Source organism: Citrus sinensis, chromosome 6 (assembly GCF_022201045.2).
Source record: "Citrus sinensis cultivar Valencia sweet orange chromosome 6, DVS_A1.0, whole genome shotgun sequence".
In the NCBI taxonomy this organism is placed as follows: domain Eukaryota; kingdom Viridiplantae; phylum Streptophyta; class Magnoliopsida; order Sapindales; family Rutaceae; genus Citrus; species Citrus sinensis.
The window spans coordinates 24,253,251-24,276,805 of record NC_068561.1 but is presented as its reverse complement, the minus strand read 5'-3'; the positions used below and the strand labels follow the sequence as shown (position 1 = coordinate 24,276,805).

The following is a 23,555-nucleotide window of genomic DNA, read 5'->3' as shown; positions in this document are numbered from 1 at the left end:
GCTCTGGAATTGGGTACTGATGGCATTGTAAAATCCTTGTTTTTCTTTTGAAGATGAAAAGCCCGGTCTTCATTGATTTCGGGTACAAAGGTGAAAATATAAATGTACACACAATCGTGCCATCTGAAAGTGAAAAGTGAAAACTTTCCAATCTTCACCCAAAACCCACATCAATAAGACTGTAACCTGCTGTTTTTCGCAACTTTTTTTCCTCAATTATTTCCCGTATTTCCACTGCGTCTTTCCATCTCCCTAATGCGACATACATATTCGACAAGGAAATGTAGTACCCAACATTTTCAGGTTCCAGTTTGAAAAGAAGTTCCGCAACTTGTTTACCCATCTTGGTATCTCCATGGTGGCTGCAGGCACTCAGCATGGCTCCCCAAACTCCAGGCTTAGGTTGTATTGGCAAATTCTTAATAAATTCATAGGCTTCTTGGAGCTTGCCAGATCGCCCCAGCATATCAACGATGCACACATGATGCTCAGTTTCAGGTCGTACGTCATATTCCTCCAGCATATTGTTGTAATACCGTAGACCTTCATCCACAAGACCTGAATGGCTACAAGCTGACAAAAGGCTAATGACACTGCTTTTTGTTGGTCTAATTCCAGAATTGCACATTTCATGAAAAAGTTCAATGGCTTCCCAGCCTTTGCCGTGGTACCCATATGCTGAAATCATAGAGCTCCAAGCTGCATTAGATTTACCCTTTGAATTTTTAAAGATTTGGCAAGCAATGTCCAATCTTCCACAGTTGCTGTACATATCAAGAAGAGCTGAAGATATAAAAGAGTTCTCCTGAAATCCCAGGTGAAACACGTGACCATGAATTTGTTTTCCATGTCTTAGAACTCCTAGTTGAGTGCAAGCAGAGAGAATGCTCACTATGCTGATCTCATTCGGTTCAAACTCAAGGTGACGAAATAGTTCAAGGGCTCTTACTTCAGCCTTATTCTGAGAAAAAGCAGATATCATGCAATTCCATGTACATAAATTGCAATTGTAACATGATTCAAATACTGTGCTAGCACTCTTAATGTCCCTGCACCTACCGTACATGGTGATTAGTGCATTCTGTACGCGAGTATCCAACCCCATCAAAGATTTTAGAGCAAGCCCATGAAGGGATTTCCCTTCAAAGGCCAGCTCAAGATTTCCACATGCTGATATGACATTGACAAGGGTTACTGAGTCAGGGCTGGCATTTTGTTGCTGTGTCATTGATTTAAAAGTTTTAATGGCTTCTTGAAAATGGCCATTCTGCGTGCAAGCGACAATTACGATATTCCAACAAGAAGTATCTGAGTTGTGAGAAATTCTCTGCAGCAATGAGAAAGCAGCCACCAAGTCTCCACAATTTATATACATGTGCATGAGGGCATTAACTCCAATAGTATTGTTTGAAAATCCCAATTTCAGCTGCCAACAGTGAATTGATTTACCGAACTCAAGGGATTCAGGGGAATTACAAGATGGAAGAATAGCTAGCAAAGTTGAAAAGCTGAACTGCGAACAAAGATACAGCATTTCCTTGAATAATCTTTGAGCTTTTTCTGAATGACTGCTTTGACTATACCCAGAGATCATTGAATTCCATGAGACCAAGTCGTTCATCGGAGCTATGGCATTGAACAAGAGTTCAGCCTTAGATAGACTGTTGGATTTTGAGTAGAAGTCCATCAGGCTGTTCATCATTAACAGATCATAACCCAACAGTCTACGAATTGCATATCCATGAACACTTCTTCCTTCTCTCAGCAGCAGTGAGTCTGCACAAAGTGAAATCAGAGTAACTACAGTTGCTATATCAGGTTCAACAGACCTCATCAATTGCATTTCATGCAGAAGATCAAATGCTTCTTCAAATTTTCCGTTCAAAGCAAATCCATCTATTATTGCGTTCCATGAAACAACATCCTTACATGTCATTCCCCAAAATGCCCTCTCCGCAGCCTCAATATCTCCACATTGAGAATACATTGAAATGAGTGAATTGGTTACTGAAACATAAGGGCTGTCTTCATACCCCAACTTAATCCCCAATGCATGAATGACTTCACCATAACTCAACTCCCCAAGACAAGCAGACGCTGCAACAGCAGATGACAAACTCACATTATCCACTTGTTCTCCAGACCAACCCATTTCTCTAAAGTATAACAAGCACTTCTCAGGATAATTGTTATGAAGACAACCGCTCATTATTGTATTCCAAGACACTGTGTCTGCACAATGCATACCTGAAAAGGTACACTCTGAAGAGTTCAAGTCACCACATTTTGCATACATGTTCACAAATACGTTACATAGACTAGAATCTGCAATCATCCCAGCCTTTATGCTCAAACAGTGAACAACCCTTCCTTGTTTCAAGCAATTCATTTGAGTTAAGGCTGACACAATAATCAAAAGAGTTGTAGAATCAAACCTAATTCCCTCTTCAACCATCTCACCAAAGAAATGCAAACCCATAACAACACACCGATTCTCAACACAAGCAGTGATCATAGCGTTCCAAGTGACCACATCTTTATTACAAGTTTCATAAAACAAAGCCAACGAAGACTCGAAATAACTGACATTGGAGTAAGCTGTAAGGAGAGAGGTGGAAGTTGGCAAGTGGGCAAGAAAACCTCTCTTAAGGGCCAAGCAATGGATAGTTACGACCGACACAACATCAAGTCTTGCTTTCGAGGATTTAAGAAGATCAAGAACAAAGTAAATGTCGCTGCTACTGCATTGTTGATTTCTCTGTGGCATTTTATCAAACGCTTGATAAAAGGTCGAAAAATCAGTTGAATGCAGCGCACATAAGCTATAAGTTTTGGAGATGAGACTAGATGAAGTGAAGGGTGAAATGGGATTTTTGCCTTTATTATGAGCGCTGTAAAAGAGATAGTTAGTTGCTTTGAAAGTGCACGTAAAACATAAAAATTGTGAAGAGAGGAACAGAGACTGTCTCAGTCTAAGCATGCCCCCCACACCCCCCGCCCCTATCACGAAGAGGGAGTTAGAATTAGATGTTTGTTTAGTTGCCGCTGCTTGCTTGCTCTTATTCCCATTCGTTGCATCTATTGCAAGACAGTCACTTTGCAAAATTGCAAGATAATACTTTCCTTTTTTTCCTTTGAGGAGGCAAAGTTAATATATACCCTGGAATCAAGTGAACAAGTAGTTTGTATATATTAAGTACCGATACACACTCCGCAAAATTATTGGAATTACAAATATAACCCTATCTTCGAGGCACCAAATAGCATCGGCCGTAATCAAACACCTGGCCTACAAGAGCAAGTGACCATCGTATACATTCAGCTTCGACTTCAACTCTCTTATTAGTTATTTTAAGTCCAGATACCTTATGTATACTAGCAAAGTCCATTCACAAGAAACAAAGATGAGTTTTAATGTCAGTATGCCAGGAGATAAGAGTGAAAACCAATTATGAATAACTTAGAAAGGGTTATAATATTGATACAAAGAAAGAGCCCAAGTTGATTTTCTTCTGTTTGCTTTGCTGCATAATTCAAATGAAGTCAAAATTTTCTACTGTTACACGAAAAAGGAGAAATGAAAAAGAAAAAAATAGAATACATCTGGCTTTTCTCTGTTTAAAGAAAGATTTTTAACCCCCGCCAAAAAAAAAAAAAAGGTCTGAAGATGATGATACAACCCTCTTCCCATTTACAAATTCAAATTAACCAGTTGTGGAACGTCTTTCCTCCTCCCTTATCCGATAGTAAATTCTGTAAATAACCACTTTCATGTTAGGCCTCACCATGGCAGATGATCATCCCCTGGAGTCTGGGGAGGTATAGGTTTCCAATCAGGTTTCTCGTCCCAGTACATGTCATAATAAATGTGTCCGGGAGTGTGGCTGTCCACGCAGCACCATATGCCGACATACCGTTTCACGCGTCTCCTGAATCTCTCTTCTCTTGTCTAAGTAGATATTGCACATTGTTTCAGCATATGATAAGAAGAAAGTGCTTTCATTTCCAAATGATATTATGAAATCAACAAGGGGAAGAAATGAACTTGCCTTGTCAGTGAAATTAAGGAAAGCATTTTTCATTGAAGAGAAATTAATGACTTTCACATCCTTGAATGAAGAGAAAACTGTCTTGAACTGCATATTGAAAGTAACATTCAGCATCCTCAGATTGTTATATAGCAAGTTGAACAACTTATATATTCTTACAGCTTAGTGGTCTAACTAAAACTGAGAAAGTACCGAAGAATAAATGCTAACACAGGCATATTAGAAAATCAACTTTAACCAACAATTAGATCCTAGAAATGATAGAGAATGTAAAACTAGAGCTGTACCCAAACAACTTCCCTTCTTTGCCAGCGATTGAAAAATCAGACCCAGCTTCTAAGCAGAAAGTTCTATTTCAACATATGTTTGTTCAACTATGACCATGTATCAATGTTAGAAATGATAGAAAGGCACAAAAAGTATAAGATCTAGAATACCGTTTCTTCACTGCTATGCCGTGGAAACCTAAGTATTCCCGGTGAAGATGTATTGCTTGATGCCTGACAATCTATTAAGGTGTCATCACAAAGCTGAACTTCAAGCCGAGACTCTTTCACCTGAAACAAACATCATAGAAAGCTCCATTACATGGCAGTAATCAAAAGGTGACTCTCTCATCCACATGAAGCTGGTATCCATTACCTGTTTAGGCACCGATGGATTGTCCATAAAGGAGTACTCTCTGAAACCAATGCCAGGGCCATATTCATCCTCTGGAAGTTGCTGCAGCATGACATTTACCTGCAGTGCATATTTCTCAAGAGTTGTGAGGCAATCAATAAGAAATAAAGGTAGAAAGTAGAAAAATATCTCTTATTTTTCGTAACTCAATAAGCGAATAAAGTCAATTTTTTCATGACTTATAATTGTACAAGTGTAATTAGTCTCTATACAGGTCTAACAATCAGCTTCAACAGAAATATAACTACCTCAAATACATGGTCCAAAGGGCAGAGAAAAGGTTGTCTAGTCATAGTACCCTCCAAAACTCCAGGATGTGGAAACCATAATCTATCCAACCTACACCATAGGGGTGGCATGACCTAAAACACACATAAAATAACAAAAAAGTGAATTAAATCCAAATCTCATAAATGGTGGAAAAAGAAACTTGGAAGTTCAATCAACCATGCATTATTAATGCATTACTGTATCAGTGATCATCATATGGGCACCTTGTTGAATAGCCATTTGAGTCTAATGGCTCACAATCAAAACGATATTTCATGTTTAAGAGCTATTCTTTTGCCATTGCCATTACTTTCTACCAAGTGCCTCACAGGCAAAAAGATTTGTAATACATTGAAATAGCTGATCATCTAACTCCAGATACTAATTTTACGTTATTCTTTTCAGAGTGATTTCTGTAAAGTTAGACTCTTAGGTATGTCAATGTAAAAGCAGAAAATAGTTAAGAATTTTTCCATGGAAAAAGTCTCATCCTCAAACAATCAACAAAAGGAAACATATAAATATTTCAGTTGTTCTCACCAACGTGCGATTCAACACTGAAGCAATAGCCAGTGCTGTCCTTATTTGTTGCATCTGAAAAAGAGAAAAAAAAAAAAAAAAACAGATTTGATAACAAAAATTATAATGTGTGACATGACTATCTCAACAATTGCCAGAAGACAGAACAATTAGGGGAATATGCACGCATACTTGGTAATTAACAAGAGCAAAGTGAGATTCCAGATCATGCTTTCCATCTAGCAACAAACTCTTTGGGACAAATGGCTTAAATGACAAGAAACCTCCTGCATAAGATCCCCAAAGAAATTATATTGCAGTCATGTTCTTGAAACAAAATATTTTTTAAAAGATTGAATTTCAAATTAATTTTTTTTTTTTAAAGGGGATCCATAGATACACACATCCATACGTCCGCAATTATAAATTAAGGTCACATAGGTTGTGGAAATATTTGATGGAAAGAAATAGTAGTTAGGATGAGAAAGGCCAGCTGCATAAGTAACAAAGAAGTAAAAGGTTCAAATTGGATCAATACAGTGAAGCATCCCAGACCAGTATCAACATAAATATCAATATGCAGAAATAGTTCTGTACTTGTAGGATATTAGTTGTTCTATTTTGATCTCTTGGGGGGGTACAAAACTGGTCTTGGGATCAGATCCTGCCCACAAAAGGATTGGCTGGGGTTTATATTAGATGGAGAAAAAAGTACATAAGCATCCAAAAAAGCATCTTTACAGACATCTAGGATTGAGAAGGATTGATAACTTAGTAGAGAATCGCAAATCATAAACTGGACAGATGAAGTACAGAAGAAACAATTAATTGGAATGTAGATCAACTTACAACAAGAAGAGCCCCAACATAAAACACTGGGACAGTATTACCTGGTGTATCATAATATTCTGGTGGATCATAAAAAACCATGGCTTCTCGCAGCCGATGACGCTTTCCCTCAGTGCCTGCATACTGGAATGTTGTATGTACTGCATATGGCTCCAATCTCAGTTGTTTATACATGGCCTGACAATATAGCATTAGGAATTTCAGAAATCCTGACATAATTTTGCAGTAAGTTTGATTCATTATTACTCAGAAGAATATAAGAAAGGACTCAAAAATCCTGAATCCATTATAAAACAGAATGAATAAACTCCAGGAATCATAAAGAACTAATATATATAACCAACCTGGACAAAATAAGTATGCCCACTACAAAATATACTTGCAGGTAGAACTCCCAACTTCAAATTTCCATCATAAGCATATACAAGTTCACTGTCCTCTGAAACAGATGGCCCTAACTGCCTGCGTATAAGTTCATTAAATCCATTTTGATCCCATATCTTATCATCAGCTAGAATCATTTCTTTCCATTCTTTAGCAAATTTCTTTGCAGACTCTGTTGGTCGCCAGTGAAAAATTCCCACATTGTAAGCAGCGCCAACTGTCAAGGTGAGACAAATATTGTCACTGAATCTTTGACACAACCGAGGTGTGGCATTACCATAATCAATAAAGTGCCTGATAGCCCAATTGATTGATATAAACATAACCAAGCCCACCATTATTGTAAGTAGAGACTATAGGGAAAGTTAGACTAAAGGGTATAAACAAAAATTTGGACTAAAGAGTAAAACCACTGATATATAATCTTTACCTTGTTGCCAGATGTCCAACCTATCATCAACAACTGTGGGTACAACTTGATCACTTGAAGTTAAGATATCTGCATCAGGGTACCGAGCAAAATACGGGAGTGGATTCTGTCACAGAAAAAATAAAAGTTTCAGCAATAACCTACTGAATACACTGATGAAACAAAAACATGGAAATAATAAAAATGTCCATAAAAGCTATTGACTTTAAATATACTTATTAAGCAATAGGGCATGAATCAATCAAAATATGAAAAGAAGAAGGACTTGAAACCAAATGAAACTATCAACAGGCATGGAATGGTACCTTCAACCAGACCATATCTGTATCGCACATCAAGAGCTCAAAACCGAAAGGAAGGACTGAATCTATCAAAATAGCTTTTTCTCTCCCCATTTTGTGAAAGGTTGGTGAACCCCAGCCTACATCCATTGTGCTCATATGGCTACCCATATCAAAGACAGGAACTCCTTTCCAATATAAAGCCTTCACCAGCTTGGTGTCCAGAGCACCTGTAAAAAAGTTGCAAGTCCGATTTCAAATTCGATTTTGAATGACATTTACTAGGATAGTGAGTAGAATCTACAAGGTTAGACTTCCCAGAAGACCACTTACCAACCAAAATATTGGAAAGCCCCAAATCTGTTAAGCGTTGAACCCAATTCAGGATAAAATCCATGAATGCATAGTTCCCAAAAGTCATTATTATAATATTATCTTGTACCCTTTGCTCAACCAGTTCTTTTGTCAGTTGAAAAGACTTCAGAGATGGCAATCTTTTGGTTTGTGGAACCTCCCATATAGGTTTCACCTGTTTGCTGCTAGACTGAGGCAGGGGAGGTGGAATTGCACTCACTTTCAGTGTTGGGGAAAAGTTAGGTGCTACATTAATGTAAGAAGAAGCTGCAACTGGAGAATCTGTGCATGGATATGGAGACAAATTAATCAGATAGAGGATGAGATGGCAAAAAAAAGCAGGACAATTTCAATACATTGAGACAGGATCCATTAAAAGGAACAACCTCACTAAAAGTAAGGCAAAAATGCTAGCAAATAGTCATGATGTGAAAACTACAAATAGTGCTTATCTACGTGGTTTGTTAGCCGAAGAGCTACTAGGTAGCATGCTTACATACCAGAAAACACAGCATCACTACATCAACAAAAATCAAATTTGATCACATAAATAGCCACTGAATCACTAATAACATATACAACCTCACTTCAAAAGTCAACCTCACATGCCACAATAGAAGTCAAAACTTCGAGCCAGTTTATGATCAACTCGTGAAAATTTTACATTACTGTCGCATTTAATGATGAAAAGCGAATCTTAAGCAGAAAAAAAAAATCAACATATAAGCATTTACTAAAACGTATCAAAATATAACATGCAAACTTGAAATTCATGCAATAGAATAAAAAAATCATCTGGGTCCATCTTAAAACAAACAAGAAACCAAGGGGAAAAAAAAAAGGAACACATACGTGAAATTGAAGGAGGAGAAGAGAACCAGTTGGCGCTGGCAGAGGAAGGAGAGTAAACGGCGGAGAAGACATAAAACGACGAAAAAACGATTCCCACAATCACAGTTGTGTAGATCGTCAAGAATAATGGCTTCGAATTCACCAACTCTTGATACCAATTTCTCCAGCCACCCATTTTTATTTTTGTTTCATCGGAAAAAAAAAAGTGAAACTTTTTTAATCAACTTATAAGCTTCATTGCTATTATTGTTCAGATGCCCAATAACGTTCGTTCAGTTGCCTGTCTTCATTGCCATGTGAATGAAACTGACGAAGGACTCAAACTCAACCGCTGTGTAATAAGAAAGCCGGGTTTTTTTGGAGTTTTTTATTTTTCTCCCACATTTTTTAAAAATATTTTTGAAAAACATGCAGCGGCAGCCCAGGCAAGAAAGTCAACTTCTGAAATTATGTGACTGGCCCTCTATTTTTCGCTTAATTTGTTTTATTTTCTTCCTTTATGGCAAAAAAATAGACGATAAAATGGTAAGATCATAAATGATACTTTTTTTCATTTATAAGTAACTTTTTAAAAATAAATTTAAAAAGATGAATTGGTATGCTAAAATAAAATGTGGCAACATGGGCGGACTGGGGAGTAGGTGGCTAATGAATTAGTAATGATTATTATCATTTATCAAATGAATAAAATCATTTAGAAACTGGCAAGAGATTATTATTTAGGTTTATTATCAGGTTCCATTATTAAAAAAGATTCGTTTTTGATTTGACTAAGTCGAGAGCTAGAGGAGTTAGATAAATAAACGAAAAACATGCCCCCACCTAATTCCCTTTTAAAGAAAAAAAAAATTGGTTGCTTACTGGAAGAGAAAATAATGGTTTTTAATTTATTTCCAAAAATAGATTGGCCCACTTGAGAGTTTAATGGATCGGGCCAAATTTTGCTTAATTTGATTGGATTGGGTCTGAATGAAATTTGGGCCAGTTTGGTCCGAATGGATTGACAGAGAATGATGGGTTTGGTGGGCACAAAGATGAAGCCGAAACTGTGGAATCTTGAAAATTTAAGGGGTGGGCATTTAACGGTTGGTTTTGGTTTAGAACTGAACCGAGTTGAAACCGATTGGTTTTAAATAATAGGAACTGAAGCTGAACTTGAAATTGTGGAATCTTGAAAGTTGAAATTATTTTTCTAATTTTGTATAATTTACACAAATGTGAGCATATATTAAATTATTCAATCAGTCGCTAAAGAAGATGTCATATTCATGAATGTTTGAATTTTCACTCAAATGTATATAGTACTAATTTATCATTATCAATATTTTAAACTTTCAATTATATTTTATTAATATTTCTTTATGGCAGAATAACTTGTACTCCAATTTATTCAATTAGCACAATTAATGATATATATTATGAGATAAAAAATGACATGTCACTTATCTATAACCCTCACGAATCACGTTGTTGTCAAATTTTTAATCATAACTATCAATGAATGACACATAAGATGTTGGAATACAAACTTTATGTTTTTAATTTATAAAGATCTTGTTAATTTATAATTAACGTAACTTACAGCCAGCCCACAAAAATCAGATGGGTCCCACTATCGTAATACCCATTTATACATGTTTTAGGTAAATTGTAAGTTACATTAATTGTAACTTAGGAAAATCTAATTTGTAATTGTTATAATAATTGTGCCTTTTATAGAATGCAAAACTCGCAGACAATGGTTAATAATGACAAATTAAAGACCCTTAACTTGTGATTTATTCTCATGCATATAAGACACATTTTAGGTCTTTTTTTTCTTTTGTTTTTAACATTCCTATGCTAAAATCCAAAGAAATGAATCTTCAATCTCTTCACATTTTTCTCAAACTTCATTTTCAAGGCATAAATTTAATTGTTAATTACCCGCTTAAAGAAAATCTGCATGCAAATTAGACAAGAAATCCGAAGAAAATCACAATGTGGTTCTTTGGATTCTCCACAAATAGGCCAGCAAATTTGTGGATTTTTGGGGCAATTCTGCTTGTAATCCTTCTCTTAATAGTTTTGAAGAAGATGGCTAGGTACCTTGAACCTCAAGCAAGCTTCACTTCGGAGAAAGATATCGAAACCGAGTCGGAAGAAGATTACGACACGAGCAATTCACAGAAGATTTATACTTCGTGCTGCAATGCTGGTGGTATTAGGACTTATGCACTTGAAGAGCTGAAAATGGCTACTAATGATTTCAGAATTCGGATTGGGGTTGGGGCGACGTCGTTCGTATATCTCGCAGAGCTTGGAGATGGCAATTTCGGAGCTGTTAAGAGAGTCATGGAGGAAAGGGGTGGTAGCAGAAAGATTTTCCTTGATGAAGTCTCAGTTTTGCTCAGAGTTTCTCATCCAAATTTGGTGGGATTATTAGGTTTCTGCTTGGAAAAAGGTATTTATATTTCCAAGCATATATAATACAGAATCTAAAAACGTCACTATTTCTCTATCTAAACAATTAGTTCGAACAAGTGAGTGATAATCTTGAACTTTGCTTTCTCATTGACTGGTTCATCCATATATTCTCATTCTATTCCATTGTCTATTTCCAAACATAACAAACACTCGCATGTCAATAAGTTGCCACAATTAATCGATTAAATTGATGGCAAATTCCTGACCCGTGACTCAAGTATATGATTTTTATGTACGATTTAAGCAGGAGAGCAACTTCTACTACTCGAATACGTAGCGAACAAGTGCCTATTCGACAGGATGCACACATACTACGGCCAATCTCTGGGCGTACTTTCGTGGTCAAATCGTTTGAGCATTGCCCTAGACATAGCTCGAGCTCTGGAGTATCTCCATTCACAAGCAGACCCTCCTATAATCCACAGAGACATAAAGTCTTCAAACATTCTCTTAATTGACGACAACCATGCCAAGCTTGCTGATTTTGGGCTTTGCAAATTAGGTCCATTTAGTGACCCAAATGGGCCCAAAAGACAAACAAGCATCAAAGGTTCATTTGGTTATGTGGACACTAATTATCTTAACACAGGCCTTGTGTCGACAAAGAGCGATGTTTATAGCTTTGGGGTGCTGCTTCTTGAGCTAATTACAGGGCTAAAATCAATTCAAGGTTCGGTAACGCTAGCCGAATGGACTGAAGAGTGTAGGAGAAATAAAAATGTTGAAGTTTCGGCTCAAATGTTGGATCCAAAACTCAATGGAGATGCAAATATGGAGCAATTAAGAGTGTTGGTTGATCTTGCAAATTCCGCTCTTGTTGAAAATTGTGAAGCTAGACCCAATATGAGCAGCATCGCCGATAGAATTTTGAGTTGTATGGAACCTCAACTTCAGCTTGAATTGCCTGTATAAAGTTGTTAATAGTCCCAGCTAATTATTTAACAATCCTTATAATGTACTTATTCAATTACAATAATTTTTGTAAATTACAACATAACTAGTCGAATATAAATATTAGTTTATCGTAGAATTTTTTTTTTTTTTTGTGAATATTGCACTGTGTAGATCTTTTTTTTTTTTTTAAAGATTTTGATAGAAATGGAAATTCTTATCCAAAAAATATCAATTTTACTCTCTATTATTACTTGAACTTAAGTGACTAGACGCAAAACATATTCACTAGCAGCCGAGCTATGCCCAGAGGATTAATCGTGTAATATCATATTTTATAAGACAACAAAATAAACAGAACAGGGTTTGATAAAATGTATGTAGCTTCTATAATTGAGAATTTATCTACTGCTAAGTAGTTTAACCACAGAATCTCTAAAACAGACCTACATTTTTTCTTAATAAAATATAAAATAAACTATGGTAGATCAGGATATGCATGGCGTAGCATTTTTTTATTTCATTTAATAAGATAATAAGGTCTGACATATCAATAACATGAAAGGATTAAGAAAATGTGTTAATTATATCCTAAATGATGATAATTTTGGAAACTAAAAAGTCAATATTTGCAATTGGGAAGAACCAATACTAAAAGTCAAAACTAAATTCAATAAAACTTCAGACTTTTCTTTCCTAGATTTTAAAAGAAATTAATAATTCAATCAGCTTACTAATTATAAAATTTGACTCGTACATAGAAAATTATAAAGTTAATGTTCAGCCCCTACATTGCACCTAGGTTGGGTGGAAACAAATACTTTTGAAATTTGATTCTGAAAACAATTTTGTTTGAAATCCTAAGTGGGGTGAATCTTCGTTTAAAGACTTTCTTCTTCATTTCCTTCTTTAATTAAATAAGCAACATAATACAAGTACACCTAAGATGTTGTAATGTTCCAGGTTTCCTTCTGTGTATATTAGTATGAGTTGACTTTCATTGTAATATTTGAAAGTAGATCCAACTCATTCTTAGTCTAATTATTCAAACTACACAATTATAAAGTCGGTATAAAATGTTTTGACACTTTTCTTTTTACTGTGAATGTGGTGGAATACTGATTATAATGTAATTTAAAAAAAAATTAATAAATTGTTATTCTTTTAGTTTTTTTTTCTTTTGTTATGCGATTATATATATATATATATTGATTTCTTTTAATGACCCTTTCTATTTAGCATATGTGCTGCAACAATCTCATTTATTGATTTCAATCAACAACCCTTTCAATATGTGACCTTAGTTGATTTTTCTTTTCTTTAAACGTCACGCTTACGACATTGACTCAATTGGTTGTGCTATATATATCAAAAAGATATCATAATTGAGTATTAGTTAGGATTTAACATCATAAATCTACACATATTATCATCTCATAATTACCATATAGGATCTAACACCATAACTCTTGCAATATGCTAATCCTATATAGCATTTTTTATATGCTCATTTAATTTAATTTAACAAAATTTGCAAACTGTATTATTTTATAGTATACACACCTAATCTCTTAATATTCTCCACGAGCACCTTCCCCCGTGTCAAGTATTGGGTGGCACTGAAGTCATTCACAAGCCAATATGATTCAAAAACACAATAAATAAATTTAATTAAAATATTATTAGGAAAAAAAAAACACTAAAGGACATGCTTTAATATAAATTTTTGTTGTTATTGACAAACTTTTTTCACTTCTAAAACTCAAATCTAGTCAAGTCTGACTCACACCCCAAATTGTTTAACATAAAATCATTTTAACGAACGAAAGCTTTTAATAGTAAGAATGATTAATTAAGAAATTAAATATAATTTAATTAATTGACTGTCAAAGCCCTGCATACAACTGGCGCCTTTGTCTCCTTTTGACTTATCTCATTAGAATTTTAATTTGGTTTAATAAGAAATAATTAGGGATGGTAAAATACTCCACGGGTTTGGGCTCCGTAGAGCTCCACCCTAAATGGAGAAAATTTTTAATAATTTTTGGAGAATGAGGTGGGGAGTAGGGGAAAAATAATTTCTAAATTGTTAACGGGATGGGGTTTGATATTGCACTCCCCACCCCACCCCCACACCAATCCCCATTATATATAAATATGTTTTTAATTATTATTTAATAATTGTTATTTTATCAACTATAATGTCAATTAATAATTTTTTTAATTTTTATGTAATATAAATAGAATATAAATAAAAGAAAAACCTACAATATTTTTCAACTTTAAAACATTATTATATTTTTTTTCTCTTTTAAGGAGCTGTTCTCTTTAAATATTTTTCACTTTTAATATCATTTTAAGATATTGTTTCAAATTTTTAGAGATTTTTAAAAAAAATTTCAATATTTTATAATATGGTAATGATTTTATTTTAAGTCTCTAATTTTTAATTTACTAAAATCATATTTTTATATCAACTATAAAATAAGTAAATGAGGAATGTGGTGAGGATGTGAGAATCATTCTCCACGTGGGGATTTCCTATCCCCAATACATTAAATTTATTGAGGAATAAGGTGAGAAATGAAGACAAAAATTTTGAATAGAATGAAAAATGGGGTAGACATCCCATCCCCACGGCCCCACCCCGCCCCACTGTCATTCCTAGAAATAATTAACAGTTACTTGTACCACAGCAGCATATGCATGGATCGATGCTTCCTCGAATACTACTCGTACAGTACGATTTATCGAACTTGATGCCCTCTTAATTGATTCACTACTTTAACTACTATTAATGATTATCAAATCATTTTATTAATTACGCTTCCATTTTACGTAATCCTTTTCTTAATATTTTTATTATTCTACGTATGCACATAGTTGACATTACGTACGTGCATGTGTACTTCGAACAAAACCCAGGCACGTGTTCACAGTCGCATGGTTTATGATCGCATGCATGAGGAAATTTAATTAAATTTTTCAACTTGCTTTCAAAAAAATATTGTAATTACAAGTCAAAACATGGTTAGTTCGTTATTTTAATTATAATCAATTTGATAAGTTTACAGGATGAAGATAATAGATGGCGCATTATTACATGTGGATCACCATTTTGATATGTAAATTAAATTTTGCCACGAAGCTTGTAAATCAATCTCTATCCTAAAATTGTGGATTTGGGTGAATTTCTTCCCGGATATTAGTGGAATAGATTTCTGAACTAATACTTCGTAGATTTCTAAGCCGTAATACAAGTACATGTACCTAGTCATTAGACTACTAATATATCCCAAATTATAACAGCATCAAATGATTGTAACAATTTAAAAAAAAAAAATCTAATTTTTTTTACCATCAATCTGTCTTCTTAAAGAATATTAATTAGAGAGTGAAGTCAGTGTGCTTTCCTTCTCTTACATTCGCCCACAAATTTTTAAAATATCTTTTGAAATTGTACTGAGGAAGAATCCAAAAAGAAAATGTTAAATTGATGATCTTTGGCAATCATAATTATTAATTTATGATCAGTGGCACAAAGTTCAATTTACGCAAGGAAAATATATTTATTAAAAAGTTAAAATACCTTAATTTTACTAGCTTTGCACACAATACCGAATTAAGAAGTGAACAAATATTCTTCGAATATTAATGAAAATAAAAAATTTGAATTGTCTTCACAGATTTAATGTATAATATTTTTAAAAATTATCTGACTATAAATATTAATAGTTCTCTAATTATAATATTAGTAATTAAAAAAAAATGAGGGGACGGTAAGGGGAGGCCCACCCAAAATTGTTAAATTTCAGTATAAAAAGGTTATTCTTTTTAATAAATTGGACCTTAAAATTAGCCATATTTATAGTTTGACTCATTGATCATTGCTCATTCTACAATGACCCCAAGTATTTTATCCATGCAACCTCTCTAAATCAATCTTTATTATATTTTGACCTAAACAAAATGTTTATTTCAACAAATGGCCCCAGGTTTAATATTTTGATTATGCCATTATTAACATGATGGGATAATAGGAAAATCAAGCTAATCATAATAACACCTAAAATATTTTACCACATACTAATGTTGATTCTTACTAAATTAGTATAATATTTATTATAATTAAAATTGTTCTTCATACAGGGTGGATTGACGTGACACTGGTGTGGACAACTGACACCGCTCAACAAAAAAAAAAATATATTTTTATATTAATCCTTTTAAGAAAATTTTATTTGACCGTGGTTAAATTTATAAAAAAAAAACTAATATTATAGTTAAGTTAACAAATTATTAATTTTTATCATAATTTTACACCCAAGACATTAAAATTTCAGATCTCGTCGTGTGATTCTTATCGGTACACAGAAAACAAAAAGTCTTACGTATTATTATCATAAAAAAGGTGGTTTTGGAGTAAGAGTGGCATCCACCCTAGAAGTTGCAAGCATTGATATTTGATTTTGAAGCATAAAAGAAAACATGTCGAAGTGGGGCTGGAAAGGGTGATATGATTTGTTTTTTGGTTTCTTGTTCCCATCCCATCTCATATTGTCTCATTCAGAATAATTAAAGAACAGATATACAGAAATAATATCCAATATCATAATTAATTAACCGATATAAAAATGCACATCAGCACATAGGCGGCATTTTTTAAGATAATTAATAATGATGATGTGGCCAAAAGAGACCAGGATTGAGTGAAGGGAGCTGGAGGCTTCAAAAGTTGAAACTTATCTGATTCCAACCAAAACTAGCAACTTGCATGGAGACTACTCATTTGGTCATCGACCCTGGTTTTGTTTTAGTGGTTTTCATTTGGCCCATAGGTTATATACATACAAATATATCATATGTATACGTAAGAGTTGACGGGCATTAAATGCTTTAATTGAAATCGTATCACGACTTTATATTTCTTAATATATTTGTATAGGGCATTAGTTTATAATATCCTTCATGATGTCAAATTCAAAAGATTGATTATGGGTTATCATCTCATTAAGTTTGCTTCTATACATTATACTAGGTGTATTTTGACTTCATAAATTCCAAAGGTTATTTAAATTTGTATTTTGACTCTATAGTTAGGATCATAATAGTCTATCATATTATGTAACCATTGTTTACGACAACTGAGAATTCATTTTAGTTCAGTCACTCTGCTGATCTCATTTTTTATAAGTAGGTGCTTAATTAGATTACTTCATTCTAAGGAAAAAGAAAAGAAAAAAACTAATACTATGTTTAGTACGGTCTATTAGATTTTATACTTAACATGACGTGTGGTGTCGATCACCATTTGATAGTAATTATTGGTAGTTAAAAAACAAAACCCATTTTTTTAATTAAAAAAAAACAGTTTTTTGAAAGGGTGAAGAGTTTCTAAACTCATTTAAATTTATTTTTTTTAACATAATTTACCAAAAAGCAACTATAATAATTTCGCCTCTCATGCGCCTTTTAATCATAAAATCAATTTTGACTGAAAATTATCAAAATTCCGAAAGTGATCGTGCAAATTTGACGGACTATATTGATGGATTGATCTCGTACATGTTGAGATCTTACAGATAGTCCGAGGGAATTCCACTTCTAATGCATTATTTGTTGTATCTGTTCTTGATGTTTACAAAGAGAGACTGGCGGCATTGTATTTCATTATAATTGAGAGAACGTGGAACGATTCCAGTCAAAGTCATCTAATTTTTCTCACTTGGCATCGAGTCAACAAAAACTTTCTATTCATAGTAATTGGTGGAGCAAATGGAATTGATACTAAGTTTGTATTCTTCTTTCAATGGTAAAAGGGGGCCGAAATTAATAATAATAAATAAGATCCTTCAAAGAGACTTCGTGGGTTGGATTCAAGCATTCCATCTTATTGAATTGAATTTGCTTGTTAAGTTTCCCTCGCAATGTTAGATAAAAAAAAATCACTAATTTTATTTGTAACGTGTGACATGATTAATTTAAAATGATCATATTAATTAAATCGTCCCATCAGCGACTTTTTTCATCGTTGGCCAACTTGCTAGTTGCAATGCCTAGTATAGCCTAGCAATTTCGTGTAGCATGTATACGTGTGCATGTGTATATATAATGACAAAAGAATGATTGTTTAATTGGAAAGAAAAAAGAGTTTAAAGCAGAAATTGTGACGTTTTGATTTTGAATTGTGGTGGATCCATGAACTTGCTAAAGAGAGGAAGAGAATCTTGTCTTTAATCATAGTTAAATCTTTTTTAATTCTTTATTAAAAAATGCTACTATGGAAATCCCATGAGTATTATCCAAACAATTTGCTACAAAACGTCTCTAAGCGTAAGTGAATGTCCATTTCAATTTGTCACAACTTTTAAACGACTAGTGGCCCATGTCTTTCTCTCTATATCCTCCAAAAAAAATAAAAAAATAAATAGAACACAATTGATAGCTGGCTCCAATTTTCTCTCACTTAATAATAAAAAGTGGTATTGATTTTTGTTTGCTATTAAGCACAATTATATGTGGCTTTAATTAATTTTATACCCAGTAAGATACTTAAGAGTTGTCGTTATATAAACCATGATATATGGCCAACTAACAACCATCTCTATATAAAGAAATAATTAACAAACTTTCCAAAAGCAAAATTAAAATAATGATGGATATAATTTATTACCGAATTGCACCGGTTCGATTAACCTTTCCAAAAAAAGTCATTATCATGGTCCTGAGGGTCTTTTGATGTATTTTTTTTTAATTTTATTTTACTTCTCATATGGTTAGGTTACATGCAACTCTGCATGTATTAAGAAATTAGTCTTATTTGGAAATTTTCAACTACATTAGAAAGAAGATGACAGTCCATCACATCAAATTTGGTATGTAAAATTTACGTAAATATATACATAAATCAAATATCGTTTCATCCACCTAATGTTTTGAATAGTTTTGGTCTACCATTGAGCAATTAGTGTTCTATAATCATTTATTGACAATTGTTAAGTTACAGTCGGCTCATTTAAAAATAATGAACAGTAGTGAACAGGCAGTAGAGTCCATATGAGTTTTGTGTGGGCTGTAAATTAATTACACAAAAAGGTTACTTAACAAGAACTTAATTTATTTTATACTTAGTGATTTTAATTGTCACGTAGCATCCGACTATAAATTATGAAATTTTTTTTTTGGATATTTGTGTGACCACTTGCCTTAAGGTCAACAAATGTTATCAGTGAACGAATAAACATTAATCTCAGGGCCTATTTCAGTTGCTGATAAATTGGCTACCATGCATTTGTAGGATATGCTAATATTAATTCACATGGTGGGATTGTGCTCCTAGGGAGATAATTAATGTACCTGAGGATGCATAGGGGTATGCCACTCTTCGTTTATGCTGTAATATTCTTTAGCTGTTTTATCTCAAATCGATTCCATTGTTTTGACGAATACAAGCGGCGAAAGTTCCTTTAATTAGTTCTCTGTAGTTTTAGTCAATCACCCATCTTGTTTATTTTTTATTTTTTATTATTATATGAGACTATTACTCAAACTAAAACTAGATTATAACCGATATTTACAAATCAGATTATTACTGAGACCAACTTACATCAAATACTAATAGAACTCTGCTCAGATTTTAACCCTTATAAATATTCGAGAGATGTCTACTTTTCACTCTTGAGTAAGGAAGAAGACTACCTTTGCTTAATTTTAATTGAGGAAAGAAATACCCCCACAATACATTTGTGGGGGTTCGAGTGGCTCCCATCTTGTCTACTGAAAACATCTTTATCATTACTTTCTTAGTGGTTTGATCTTGATTTAATTGCTATTTAAGGATAATACAATGTTTTTCCTATCCTATAGTAATTTAAAAATTTAAACAAATGTAATAATACGACGACAGATGATAAATTAAGTAGATTTCAACTGAAACAAAATATGTAACAAAAACATTTTGAGCAATCTTTTAAAATACAAGAATTAACTAAGTAATTTACTTAAGCTAAAGAAACTAGCAGACCATTTACTAGTCATTGAGATATTTTTAACTTATGGGGCGAGATTGTCAGACAATTTCATTAACCTTTTCAGACTTATATTGTTGTTAAATCTAAAAAGTCTCTTAACTAGACTTTCTTGGATTAAATCATTGAAAAAAAAAAAACAAATATCGGCACCAAATTAATCAATTTAATCACAGAACCATTTAATTATTTTCTTCATATGAAAAATTTATTTGTATTTGAAGATTTTTATTATCTATTCAATGGTTAAAATCTCATAACTCTACCGTCCTCTTGACCGTAAATTACATGGAGAGCCTCATGAACAATATCACATAATTAATTATATCAACCAATTAAAAGCTTTTGATTTGTGTTGCACCCTAACAAACAAATAGGTACAAAAATAATTTTTGTGTTTAATAATACAATTCGCGCAGATCTGTATGCAACTTTAAAAAGAAATTAAATAAAGTTTCCTTGCACACATAACAAACAGTACAGTTCCCTACTTGTTGCATATTCTAAAATTGCAATTTAATTAGAAACCTAGGAGGCATGGAGGGTGATGCTATTATGAATAAAATACATAATTTTAAACTGTTAATTAAGAAAATCTTATCTTCACAGCTATGATGTAAAGGAGCCAGCACGCTATAAACTGCGTTGGGACAGTTTGACCCCTCCAAAGTCAACTATTAATTAACAACTCTCAAATCATGTAGTTAATAAAATTTCCGTCACATCCCTATATCATTAATTTTTGTCAAATTACTACGAGATCATGACACATGTTTAATATATTACGCTCCCATTTGTAAGCATATATCTTTTCTCATGGGTATGATTGTATTTTACAAAATACATATTAGAGCTATATAATTTTGATTTTTTCTTTTTTTTTTTTCCAAACAAAACAAAGTAATACAACATTATTTTACTACAAAATAATATAAAACATCACTATTTTTAAATTTCATTTTTCAGGTCCCTGAAAAAATTAAAGAAGTGGGAATTGCTAGTTTTCTTTATTATTTATTTTTGGGGGGAGTAATGTCCTTTCCTAGGGTTAGGGGAAACTCTTAATTCCTTTCAACTTGAGGTTATGATATTATTGTGGAGCTGCCAGAGTTTCATGCCACATCAGCTACCTATAATAGACACCTAGTCCCTAGGCAGAATTATTGGAAAGAATTATCAATTTATCACATGCTAGCTATTGTCATTTTACGGCTTGGGGGGGGGGGGGGGGTAGGATTTCATTCCCCAATTATTTTTTCTTTATTTTTTTTAACATGAAAATTGCAATTTCGATAAAAAATGATGAAATAAAAAAAAAACGATAGACAAATTGGATTAAAATGCACCACTTCTTGTTGTGTTCATCGAATGATGACCAATGCAGTGATGTAATTTTAAGCGAAAAAATCTAAAAAATGGGTTAATAAGGATTTCTTATGACATTAAACTGATGAAATAAAAAAAAAATTATTCCAATCAATGAAAATAAAATCGCATCTTTGATGAATTGATCATTTCTTGAAATGAGACACAAAATAGATTGCTAGTAGTTTTTTGAGTGTTTGACTAACGTAGATGATTGAGTCTTTTATTAGTTTTTATTTTTATTTTTCCCCCTTTTTTAGATCATGATTTAAAAGTGTTTGTTCCATCGTCCACGATCACTGCCATCAAATATTCCTAAAGTTTGTTAAGTGTATATCGATACAAAAAAGATTGAGAATTTAGAAAAGCTTTGATATTCTTAGAATATGCATGCAGAAACATATTCTTCAAAAAAGAAAAAAAGTTTAAAAGAGCTCTTCTACAAGCCAACTCTTTTTTTTTTTTTTAATTTTTCGATTGTCTTTTTTTTTTTTTCCATATAGCCCTCTAGTTGTAATTGAAGCGGAGCTTATAATCGAAGATTTAAAAAATTTAGCTATTTGTCCATATTAGATCAACTCCAATTTTAAAGTTTTAGAAACACAATAGATGTTTAAGTTGTATAAAATAGCATTAGTTAAAAAAATAAATTACTTCCATTTATTTTATATACCTTTCATAAAACTTTCTATTAAGGTAATTGCATCATTATTTTTTCTAATAATTATGATTAACAATCAAATGGCCTTTTATTTTTGGTTAAAAGCTCTACGCAAGGGCAAGTTTAGAATTGAAAATCTACATGTAACTATCTAAGGCCAAAAAATCAAAGTGGTAAAGGTAGAGAGGCTAATTGGTTAAAGTCTAAATTATCCTGAAGTATGAAGATATTGAAAGACAAAATGTTGAAATTTTTGAGTTATGGTGGCCAAAATGTTCGGGGTGAAACGATTGGCACGCCAAATTTGCAAAAGAAGATAAATGTTAGGGCAAATTGTGATTTTTAAAATATTTTAGACCGTATTATAAATTTATTTTTCCTTTTAAATTGAAATAATTGTAAATAAACATGACTTCTTTTAGTGGCTGGAAGCCTTCGGGTTCTATCATTCTCAGTGCAATGAACTTGTATTTTAAAGAATATGGCCATCCACATTAATATATATATATATATATGTGGATGGATGGATTGATTCATTGATTGAGAGACGATATATATGGTAAAAACAAAAAAGTTAACAAATGAAAGTGCACACATTGATAACTTCAATATTATAACCCTCAATACTTTTCTTATGCCACCTTAAACTCTTTTTCTGTCTTATTTTCATAATTAATTAAAAGGGCATATGTAAGTACGTATATATAATCAAATATTATCAGTAGGGAACTAATACAGTGAGCGCACTTGGTCAAAATACATTATGGATGTACACTGGAGGACAGAGACAAGGGAGGGACGATGAAAATTGAATAGTGTCTATTGGTCCTCTAAATGAGTGAAGACTGCGGACCCCATGAAAATTTTATAAGCGCGTGGACCCAAAACCATATGCTTGGGAACACAACCATAACAATTAATAAGAGCACAATGTTTTAAAGTTTGAACAACGAGCAGTCCTTTGTGTCATTTGTCACATCAATTCTTCGAGCAAGAAGACGATGACGAGGTCGATGATGAATGATTATGAGATTTCGATGGGATATAGAAATGTGGGGGACCCTTCTGTACGTGCATGCACTTACATGCTTTGCACACGGTTAATACCCTTCTGAAATGGTGTTTCGATTTATTCGGCATGTTCATTGCTCTCCGTGTATTTGAAACTTTAAAAATTTAATATCTGGGCGTCCACTCTGCTGCAATAAGATCAACTTGCTCCAATACCATTTGCAAATAATTGAATTTCAGATTACATAACGCTGCACATAATTGTTTAATGTGTAGACGTCGACACCAAATAATCATCATTATCACTTGGTGAATAATCTGATGTTACTGGTACATCATATTAAACTCAGAATTTTTGAAGTCAAAATCTTTGCCCAAAAAAAAAAAAAAAAATCGTCCTAAGGAGGAAACAAAAAAGACATTTCCGTTGTTAAATGATATTAAGGGAGTAAATAATATAGTTAA

The 23,555-nt window shown here is 33.1% G+C and overlaps 3 protein-coding genes across 3 annotated transcripts; 1 reads left to right on the top strand and 2 right to left on the bottom strand.

Annotated features, from left to right (window-relative positions):
• Positions 1-25: 25 nt before the first annotated feature.
• LOC102614355 (pentatricopeptide repeat-containing protein At4g19220, mitochondrial) lies at positions 26-3,335 on the bottom strand. Its single transcript, XM_006482291.4, has one exon. It carries the CDS (start codon positions 2,978-2,980, stop codon positions 155-157), a length of 2,826 nt encoding a protein of 941 aa, XP_006482354.1. The 5' UTR covers positions 2,981-3,335; the 3' UTR covers positions 26-154.
• Positions 3,336-3,433: 98 nt separating this feature from the next.
• LOC102613765 (arabinosyltransferase XEG113) lies at positions 3,434-9,094 on the bottom strand. The gene is made up of 13 exons (XM_006482289.3): positions 8,670-9,094; positions 7,797-8,099; positions 7,488-7,693; positions 7,183-7,288; positions 6,713-6,969; positions 6,410-6,545; positions 5,712-5,806; positions 5,541-5,594; positions 4,979-5,092; positions 4,692-4,790; positions 4,487-4,606; positions 4,050-4,136; positions 3,434-3,949 (listed from the first exon to the last, which is right to left on the bottom strand). The coding sequence occupies exons 1-13, from the start codon at positions 8,842-8,844 to the stop codon at positions 3,782-3,784; spliced, it is 1,920 nt and encodes a 639-aa protein (XP_006482352.1). The 5' UTR covers positions 8,845-9,094; the 3' UTR covers positions 3,434-3,781.
• Positions 9,095-10,649: 1,555 nt separating this feature from the next.
• LOC102607076 (pto-interacting protein 1-like) lies at positions 10,650-12,310 on the top strand. The gene is made up of 2 exons (XM_006482341.2): positions 10,650-11,112; positions 11,383-12,310. Exons 1-2 carry the CDS (start codon positions 10,650-10,652, stop codon positions 12,045-12,047), a joined length of 1,128 nt encoding a protein of 375 aa, XP_006482404.1. The 3' UTR covers positions 12,048-12,310.
• The last annotated feature ends 11,245 nt before the right edge of the window (positions 12,311-23,555 follow it).

What these genes read in the sequence shown, in the direction of transcription:
- LOC102607076 (XM_006482341.2), top strand. Translation starts at nt 10,650, where the DNA reads ATGTGGTTCTTTGGATTCTCCACAAATAGGCCAGCAAATTTGTGGATT. An exon ending in AGGTTTCTGCTTGGAAAAAG is followed by an intron (nt 11,113 to 11,382) that starts GTATTTATATTT and finishes CGATTTAAGCAG; the next exon opens with GAGAGCAACTTCTACTACTC.
- LOC102614355 (XM_006482291.4), bottom strand. Translation starts at nt 2,980, where the DNA reads ATGCTTAGACTGAGACAGTCTCTGTTCCTCTCTTCACAATTTTTATGT.
- LOC102613765 (XM_006482289.3), bottom strand. Translation starts at nt 8,844, where the DNA reads ATGGGTGGCTGGAGAAATTGGTATCAAGAGTTGGTGAATTCGAAGCCA. An exon ending in CAGATATGGTCTGGTTGAAG is followed by an intron (nt 7,289 to 7,487) that starts GTACCATTCCAT and finishes TTTCTGTGACAG; the next exon opens with AATCCACTCCCGTATTTTGC. An exon ending in CAGTGTTGAATCGCACGTTG is followed by an intron (nt 5,093 to 5,540) that starts GTGAGAACAACT and finishes TGTGTGTTTTAG; the next exon opens with GTCATGCCACCCCTATGGTG.